The 10,000-nt window shown below is 39.4% G+C and overlaps 1 protein-coding gene across 11 annotated transcripts in view; it reads right to left on the bottom strand.

Moving 5' to 3' along the window:
• The window catches only part of LOC126995572 (rho guanine nucleotide exchange factor 4-like), a 232,256-nt gene that overhangs the window by 140,401 nt on the left and 81,855 nt on the right, over positions 1-10,000 (bottom strand). For all 11 annotated transcript variants that reach the window (XM_050855228.1, XM_050855235.1, XM_050855233.1 and 8 more), the window contains 2 exons: positions 6,545-6,735; positions 4,526-4,775 (listed from right to left, as the gene is read on the bottom strand). In XM_050855228.1, coding sequence (XP_050711185.1) covers positions 4,526-4,775; positions 6,545-6,735 — 441 coding nt within the window. The remainder of the gene's footprint in view (positions 1-4,525; positions 4,776-6,544; positions 6,736-10,000) is intronic.

The following is a 10,000-nucleotide window of genomic DNA, read 5'->3' as shown; positions in this document are numbered from 1 at the left end:
AGAGAGAGAGAGAGAGAGAGAGAGAGAGAGAGAGAGAGAGAGAGAGAGAGAGAGAGAGAGAGAGAGAGAGAGAGAGAGAGAGAGAGAGAGAGAGAGAGAGAGAGAGAATTATTAAAGGCACTCACCGCACCCTTCTCCTTTCTTCCTCTTCCTCCTCTTTTTCTTCTTCCTCTTGTTATTCTTCTCTTCTCCACAACCTTGCACTTTTTCCTCCTTTCCTTTATTTCACTTTCTTCTATACCCTTTTTTTTTTGTCTATTTCTCTCTCCCTCACCTCCACCCCCTTCCTTTTCCTCCATTTCCTCTTCTCTCCCCTCCTCTTCCCCCTTCTCATCTTTATTCCCCTTCCGTTCCCTCGATCTTCTTTTAACACTAATGCTTCTCTCTCTCTCTCTCTCTCTCTCTCTCTCTCACCCCATCCCTCCAGTCCACTCTCCTCTTTCCATGCTTCATTACATCTCCTCCTCCTCCCCCTCCTCCTCCTCCTCCTCCTCGCTGATAAGGTGTGGAGGCAACAAGGGTAATGGAGGAAGACAGCTCATATTTCCCACTAAAGGTGAGACTTGAGCAGGAGGAGGAGGAGGAGGAGGGGGAGGAGGGAGGAAGAGGAGGGGGAAAGAGAAAAAGTAATATTGAAAGGTCAGTCAAGGAAATGAAGCGGAAATAAATAATAGAAATAAATAATGATAACATAAATAATAATAGTAGTACATAAGAACATAAGAACGTAAGAACGTAAGGAGTCTGCAAGAGGCCGGTTGGCCTTTACAAGGCAGCTCCTGTACACTCAACCCCACCGTACCTCACCATCCATGGCTTTATCTAACCTCTTCTTGAATGTATCTATGGTATTGGCGCCCACAACATGGATCCCAAGCCTGTTCCATTCGTCCATCACTCTGTTGGTGAACCAATTCTTGCCAATGTCTTTGTTGAATCTGAATTTGTCTAACTTAAAACCATTGGCACGCGTCCTACCTTTTTTTTTTTTTTTTTTTTTTTTTTTCTTGCCCATTATGCCGGTAGGCTCCCTCTTCCCGGTGTGGGATGGTCTGTGGTCTCCTTTCTTCTGGTGGTGGTGGGTCCTGGGCCCAGGGCCCAGCCCGTCTGGCGAGGTGTTATAGTGCGCCATCTTGGCATTTCATGCTGCCCTCCCCCTGCATCTCCTTCTTTCATCTTTAATCCAGAATCTAGAGTCTGGTCTTCTGGACAGATAGGTGGTCTTCTATGTTTCATCACTCGGCGGCGGCTGAAATCCTCCTGATCCCAGCTTGGTGGCACCGAACGGGGTCCTTGAACGCTTCCTTCCAACGCTCATGGGGCTTTCTCAGCGGCTCTTTAACTTTGAAAATCTTATTGACATCCCATTTATTAAAGCCCTTCATCCATTTATAGACTTCGATCAAGCCTCCTCTCAACCTTCGCCTTTCTAGAGAGTGTAGATTTAAATGCTTTAGCCTGTCTTCATAAGGCAAGTTTCTCACCCCTGAATCATCTTTGTCATCCTCCTCTGTACAGATTCTAACATCTTGATATCCATTCTATAGTAGGGGGACCAGAACTGAACTGCAAAATCGAGATGAGGTCTAACTAGTGCTAAGTAAAGTTTGAGGATGACTTTAGCGCTCCTATTGCTTACGCTCCTTGAGATGAAACCCAGTACTCTGTTGGCCTGATTTTTAGCCTGAATGCATTGAGCCCTAGGACGGAGGTCAGCGCTCACTAGGACTCCTAAGTTTCTCTCACGCCCAGACCTGCTTAGAGGAGTGTCATTTAAGGAGTAATTGTGCGAGGGGTTATTCCTACCTACACTCAGAATGCTACACTGGGTCGTGCTGGGGTGCTGAGGCGTGAAGGGGGGAGCGGCAGAGAGGGCGAGGCGAAGGTGGCAGGGAGGTCAGCTGGTGAGCGCGCGGGTAGGTGATCCTGATCAAATCGTATCTTACCGTAACCTATTGGATTCAAATCTGAGGATAATCGTAGCAAATCGTAGTGTTTCGTAGTGCTTCGTAGTGCTTGACCCATGGAATCCTCATTTCTTACTCCCTCTCTCTTTAAACATTTCTGCGCCCAAGAACACGTAATTTACTGGTCTTTCGTGGGAGTTTTGGGCATTTCCAGGGGTACTTTTATGACCCTGGTGGTAGTCTGAGCCTTCTTCTGTACCGTGAACCTAAAAGAACACTCATTAGAACTCGATTAACCTCCTTTTTGGCCTTTGAAAATAGTTGGTGTGAGGGGTGGGCGCATCTGACAATACCAACCTTTACCCATTCCGCCGCCTGACCTCGTGAATAATGTGGCGTTTCGGTATACAGCAGCAGCAGCAGAAGAGGAGGTTCGTTCACCATTCGGGGACGCCAGTCAGAGCTTCTCGGTGTATATATTAATGAACGGGGACAGAGTGGCGAGACGCGCTTACTCGTGGCTTACATTTGTGGTGGATTATTGAACTGAAGTAGACCAAGGTTATGCATGTATAGGTCTTCCTTTATAGCTTGCTGCACGTAAACGGAATCTGGACGGGGGTATTGACTGGGCGTGAATTTATACAAGGAGACAAAATTGCCTTACGTGTAGATTTATATTACCTAAAAATTGTGACTCTTTGGAACTTGAGACGACGTTAACTGGGCGTGGAACAATACGATGCCCGTTTATATACTTGTTTTACATTTGTGGCGGTTTACTGAACTGAGGCAGACCGACGTTATGTATGCAGGTCTTCCTTTAAATCTGGCTCTCCTAAACGTAATACAGGTGCAGAAATTAACTGAGGGTGGTTTAGTAGACTGGAATTACGTATATATTATCTTTGAAAAAATGGCTCTTTGAAATTGGATGCGGCGTTAGCTGGGTCCGGACCAATACATGGAAATAGACTGCCATTATGTATATATATATATATATATATATATATATATATATATATATATATATATATATATATATATATATATATATATATATATATATACACACACACACGGTAGGTTACCGTGTGTGTGTGTGTGTGTGTGTGTGTGTGTCTCCATTACTTACATATTTCATCGATAAGGCCCCAGTCTCTCTCTCTCTCTCTGCCTGGTCCTTTTTTTTCCACATCCTTCGTTTTCTTTTCCTGCTCATTTCTATCTTACCTTTTTTCCTTTCTTTATTCTTTTCTTGATTTCCTTCTTTCCTTTTTTCATCCTTCCTTCCTTCCTCTCTTTCTTTCTTTCTTACCTCCTTTCTTTCGTTTTCAGTTGATTTGTTTCTCTATTTCTTTGTCGTTAATTTCTTTACCTTTATTTCCTTTCTTTATTCTTTTCTTGATTTCCTTCTTTCCTTTTTTCATCCTTCCTTCCTTCCTCTCTTTCTTTCTTTCTTACCTTCTTTCTTTCGTTTTCAGTTGATTTGTTTCTCTATTTTTTTGTCGTTAATTTCTTTACCTTTATTTCCTTTCTTTATTCTTTTCTTGATTTCCTTCTTTCCTTTTTTTTCTTCCATCCTTCCTTCCTTCCTCTCTTTCTTTCTTACCTTCTTCTTTTGTTCTCAGTTGATTTCTTTTTCAACATTTTCCACGCAGATAAAAAAAAAAAAACAAGAAATTGCCACATCCTGCATACTACGAATTTTACATGCATATAATATTAAAAAGAATAAAGAGAAGTTTAAGAGACATTTACCATTACAACCTCTCTTTTCTTCTCCCTTCTCTCCTCTTTTCTTCTCCCTGCCCTCCTCTTTTCTTCTCCCTGCCCTCCTCTTTTCTTCTCCCTTCTCTCCTCTTTTCTTCTCCCTGCCCTCCTCTTTTCTTCTCCCTTCTCTCCTCTTTTCTTCTCCCTGCCCTCCTCTTTTCTTCTCCCTGCCCTCCTCTTTTCTTCTCCCTGCCCTCCTCTTTTATTCTCCCTTCTCTCCTCTTTTCTTCTCCCTTCTCTCCTCTTTTCTTCTCCCTGCCCTCCTCTTTTCTTCTCCCTGCCCTCCTCTTTTCTTCTCCCTTCTCTCCTCTTTTCTTCTCCCTGCCCTCCTCTTTTCTTCTCCCTTCTCCTTAACCAACATTCGCTTTTTCCTCTCCACTTCATTTTCCTTTTTCCTGACTAAACAACACAAATAAAAAAAAGAGGCAGCGAAGGAAGGAAAACACGAATTACAACAACAACAACAACAAAGAACACGTCAATAATATGAAAACAAAAGATGAAAAAGATAAATGAGAAATAATAATTGACAATATAACGATTTAGACCAAAAAGTAAGACAAAAAAAAGAAAGGAAAAACGAAATAAAAAAAGAAATAATAAAAATTAACCCAGCAAAAAGTACGACAAAAAAAGAAGAAAAAACGACAATAGACGAAGTGGCTCCCCAAAAAAGAGAAGCAAAAGGAGACGAAAAAAAAGGAAAAATTAAGCAAAAAATTACAAAAAAATAACTCAACAACAAGAAAATAAATAAAAGAACATACTGATACCAATATGAGAAACAAAACAACAACAACAACAACAACAACAACAACAACAACAACATCGTCATCAGTACTCACAGGAAGGTCGTCTTGGCGGGGTCGTCGTCCCGGCTGAACGACCCCCACCGCCGCGGCAGCTGCTGGTGAGGGTGGGGGTGGTGGGGGTGGGGGGAGAGGTCACCCGTAGAGTCCTCCGGGGGATCGGGGGGCGCGGCTGGGGGGGCGCTGTGGGGGGGCGGGGGCAGGGTGGGGGTGCCATCCCTGCTCCCCTTACGAGCGAGACGAAGGGACAAAGATTTCTTGAATTTTTGGAACACTCCGCTGCCCTCTGCATGGTGAGGAGGGGGGGGGAGGGGGAAGAAGGAAGTGAGGAAAATGAGGAGGAAGGAGGGAGGAAGAGGGAGGGAAGAAATGGAGGAGGAAGGAGAGAGGAAGAGGAAGGGAGGAAAGGGAAGAGGAAGGAAGAGGAAGGGAGGAAAGGGAAGAGGAAGGAAGGAAAGGGAGGAGGAAGGAGGGAGGAAGAGGAAGGGAGGAAAGGGAAAATGAGAAAAAACACGAAGATGAAAAAATGAAGAAAAGTGAGGAAAAAATGGGAAAAATTAGGAGTATGAGAAGAAAATGACAAAAAAAAGTGAGGGAAATGATGAGGAATTGTGGGAAGGGACGTTGGGAGGAAAGAAATGAGGACAGTGGAGAAGAATAAGGGAGAAGAAAAAGGAAGAGAAAAAAATCAATTAGTCTTATATTCCATTCATTAGACCAAATTCCTATACGTTCTAAAACTTCCAATAGGCCTAAATCTGTAGTCTGAGTTAATTAAGAATCTAATTACATATGCATTTCAATTTCTTTTTTTCTTTTTCGATACATGTTTCTATTTTACCTTTTACAATTAATTTAAGGTTTTATTTTGTTTCATTTTTCGACTTTTCTTCATGTTTATTCATGTTTCAAGTTTACTTTTACAATGAATTCAAGGTGACAGTATTTTCGGTTAATTGCTTACTAAGAAATTTGGGATTATAATATTTTGGGTTAATTGCTAGCTAGGAAAGTGAAGAGATAGTTAGATAAAATAAATAAATAAATAGCTATCAAATATATAAGCTACTAAATACATCTGCAAAAAAAAAAAAAAAATGCATATATATATATATATATATATATATATATATATATATATATATATATATATATATATATATGTGAATTTATCTTATTTCTATGTATTTTTTTTTTACAACAAAGGAGACAGCTCAAGGGCACAAAAAAAGAGAAACAATAATAAAAAAAAACCTGCTATTCGCTGCTCCTAAAAAGAATCCAGAGGTGGCCGAAAGAGGGGTTTGTATGGATGTGTGTATATGTATGTTAATCTGTGTATCTATTTCCCTGTCTATCTATCTATCTATCGACTAAATATATCTGTAGTAGAAATTATGTATATTCGTGTTTATCTATGTTTGTTTGTTTATATGTATGTATCTGTCTATGTATCTATGTATCTATTTGTATTGATTTGTGTATTTTTATTTTTGTATTTGTATATTTATCTATTTGTTACCCTATGTATCTATTTGATTTCCCTATCTATCCATCTACTTTTTTCACCCTCAACCTCTTCTCCTCCTCCTCCTCCTCCTCCATCCTTCCTTTCTTTCTCCTTCTCTCCTAAGTATCGTAAATTTTCCTCTCCCTTCTCTCATTATACTTTCCTCCGTTATTATCTAATTACTTCCATTTTCCCCTTTTTAATCGTTTTTTCTCTCTTTCTCTTTGTCGTGCTCTCTCTCTCTCTCTCTCTCTCTCTCTCTCTCTCTCTCTCGATAATGATCACATGAACTTTATTTTTTTCTCTCGTTTCCTCCTGTGTGTGTGTGTGTGTGTGTGTGTGTGTGTGTGTGTGTGTGTGTGTGTGTGTGTGTGTGTGTGTGTGTGTGTGTGTGTGTGTGTGTGTGTGTGTGTGTGTGTGTGTGTGTGTGTGTATGCTAATGTTTACGAATATAAATACATCTACACACATATATTGCATGTCTATACACACACACACACACACACACACACACACACACACACACACCACAAACTCATACGTACCGGAGGAGTTGGAGGAGGAGGTGGTGGAGGCGGAGGAGAGGGGCATGTGGGGGAGGGAGCTTGGTCCTGCCCCGCCCCCCCTCTCGTCGCCCCCCGTACCACCCTCTTCGCATGACGTCACGGCGAGGCGGCACACTGATTGGCTGAGGTTGGCTGCTTCGCCCCCGCCGTACGAGTGGGACCAGGGACGGCTGTGGGAGGGAAGGGAAGGGACAGTGTTAGTATTGTTTTGACTTGTTTTGGCATTTAAATCCTTTCATTCTTTGCCCTTGGATTTAAATTGGGTTTGCGGGGGAGGAATGGGCATTATCATCCTTGTTTTGTTTTGTTTTGATCTTTAAATCATTTCATCCTTGGCGCTTGGAAATAAAAAATAAATAAATAAATAGCCATCAAATATATAAGCTACTAAATACATCTGAAAAAAAAAGCATATATATGTGTATTTCTCTTATTTCTATGAATGTTTGTATGGATGAGTGTAGGTTTATGTATGTTAATCTGTGTATCTATTTTCCTGTCCATATATCTATCTATCAACTAAATATATATATGTAGTAAAAATTATGCATATGTGTGTTTATCTATGTTTGTTTGTTTGTATGTATGTATCTATTTAGCTATGTATCTATGTATCTATTTTCTTCTTCTTCTATCGCATTATTACTATTATTACTCTTCTATGTATGTATCTATTTAGCTATGTATCTATGTATCTATTTTCTTCTTCTTCTATCGCATTATTACTATTATTACTCTTCTATGTATGTATCTATTTGGCTATGTATCTATGTATCTATTTTCTTCTTCTATCGCATTATTACTATTATTACTCTTCTATGTATGTATCTATTTGGCTATGTATCTATGTATCTATTTTCTTCTTCTTCTATCGCATTATTACTATTATTACTCTTCTATGTATGTATCTATTTAGCTATGTATCTATGTATCTATTTTCTTCTTCTTCTATCGCATTATTACTATTATTACTCTTCTACGCACTGTTTCACATCCTCTATATGCAGAAGACTACGCACCTCTCTATCCAACACTGATTATCTTCCTAACTTCATGCTTTTTTTTTATTTGTTTTGTATAACTTAATCTGTTTTTTTATTCGCTTTTATCATATTTTTGGGGAGATGGTGGAAGTGTTACTCATTTTATAGTTTGTTTGTTTGTTTGTTTGGACTTTTAAATCCTGTCTCCTTGGCCAATGAAAAATAAAAATAAAGCGTTTTTTTGTTTTTCGTTAGTTGCTTATCATCCTTTTTTTGTTTGTTTTTCATTTTACTTCCAAACGTATTATTCGGATTTTTTTTTCGTTCGTTTCGTTCTGATGTGTTTAATTAGCGGGCTATTTTTTTTCTTCCTCTTCTTTTTTTCTTTCGTTTCATTTTGGTTGTAATTCCTTTTTTCTTTACTTTTCTGGCCTTTAACGATTTTTTTCTCTAAATGCAAATGAGAAAGAAAAAAAATTACGAATATTTTTCCCTCGCTAATTAAACCGTGCGATTCATTCTTTTTTTCCCTTTACAAATGAGAACTTTTTTTAACCTTTATAAAATGGCAATGTTTTTTTTATATTATTTTATCGCTGGCTTTTCAATGACGACTGTTTTCACTGATCTTTAAATCCAGGTTACAGCCGGGTCATTCTCTCTCTCTCTCTCTCTCTCTCTCTCTCTCTCTCTCTCTCTCTCTCTCTCTCTCTCTCTCTCTCTCTCTCTCTCTCTCTCTCTTTGTCTGTCTTTTTTTTATTTAAACATACATATATATTTACAAAGACCCAAAGGTGCACTGCCGTCTCTCTCTCTCTCTCTCTCTCTCTCTCTCTCTCTCTCTCTCTCTCTCTCTTTTATTTTTTTTGTCTCTTTCCTTCTTTCTTTTCTTCTTTTTTTGTCTCTCTTTCTCACTCTTTCCTTCTTTCTCTTTCTTTACTTCTTTTTTGCTTTATTATTCTTTCTTTTGACTTTCTTTTCTTTTCTTCTTGTTTTCTTTCCTAAATTCTCTCTCTTTCTTTTTTTCTTTTTTCTTTTTTCTTTCTTTCTTCTCTCTTCTTTTCCTATCGATATTTTCACATAATTCTTTCTTTTTTCTTTACTTATTCATTACGTTTATCAGTAACATCATCACCATCATCATCATCATCATCATCAGTAAGAGTGCATGACGTCACGATGATAGTAAACGCTCGCTAATCCGCCGGTAAGGTTTATCTATTTATTTTTTTACGGAAGATTCGAACGCAATGACAGCGATGACGAGGCAGCGGCGTTGTGTTGCGCGTTGTAGAGCCCCGATAAAGCGAAGATATACGGTAACAGGAAGAGAAAAAAAAGTGTGACGTCGGTGATAATAGAGATATGACGAAGGATTTTGATTACGTTTCCTCTATACGTATTTGGCGATTTTCTTTTGTTTTTTGTTTGTTTTTATCTATTTTCATTCCTACGCACTGCAAAACGGAGCGGACGGAAGGAAGTATAGATAGATAGATACAGAGAGAGAGAGAGAGAGAGAGAGAGAGAGAGAGAGAGAGAGAGAGAGAGAGAGAGAGAGAGAGAGAGAGAGAGCACATTAAAAACTATATGCATCCAATATTTATCTTATGTACAAACAATTTTTCGTAAGACTATATGTAAAGTGATAATGTGAGTATCGGGCTTTTTTTTTTTAACATTTGGTACCTTTTTTTATGCCCTTGAACTGACTCCTCTGCTGTAAAAAAAAAAAAAAAAAAAAAAAAAAAAAAAATGTATACTTCACGTTCTCATTATCATTATTATTAGTCATCATCACCATCATCATCATCGTTACAGTAGCCATCATTACAATCATCATTATCATTGCATAGCTTCCTGCCCGTCGCTGGAGGCTCGGGCTGTCCCTTCCTGCCTCTCTGCACCAGTTGTTAATTATGAATACAGTACTTCGAGGATGAATAATGCAACATGCGCGTCTATCCTCCACGTAACAGCATTTCCCTTTTTCTTTCTTTCATTCTTTCTCTATTTTTTACCATATAATTTCGGTGAGAATTAACCCGGTAGCTGCGGGGATCATGTTTCTTAAAGGCTCTTCCCTCTAAGCAAGCAAAATGAGAAAAAATCATCACTCACACGAATCCTTTCATATCAACGCCTTTGTGATCAGTTTATGCATCATCTATTTTTGGGGGGGTCTATATCATGGCACAAATTTGGCCCGTCGCTGCTACATGGTAAAGCCACAAATTTGGCCCCTCGCTGCTACATGGTAAAGCCACAAATTTGGCCCCTCGCTGCTACATGGTAAAGCCACAAATTTGGCCCCTCGCTGCTACATGGTAGAGCCACAAATTTGGCCCGTCGCTGCTACATGGTAGAGCCACAAATTTGGCCCGTCGCTGCTACATGGTAAAGCCACAAATTTGGCCCGTCGCTGCGACATGGTAAAGCCACAAATTTGGCC

The sequence above is a fragment of the Eriocheir sinensis genome, chromosome 8, assembly GCF_024679095.1.
Source record: "Eriocheir sinensis breed Jianghai 21 chromosome 8, ASM2467909v1, whole genome shotgun sequence".
NCBI classification, from domain to species: domain Eukaryota; kingdom Metazoa; phylum Arthropoda; class Malacostraca; order Decapoda; family Varunidae; genus Eriocheir; species Eriocheir sinensis.
Note: the sequence above shows the minus strand (reverse complement) of the source record. Positions and strands in the feature narration are given on the sequence as shown.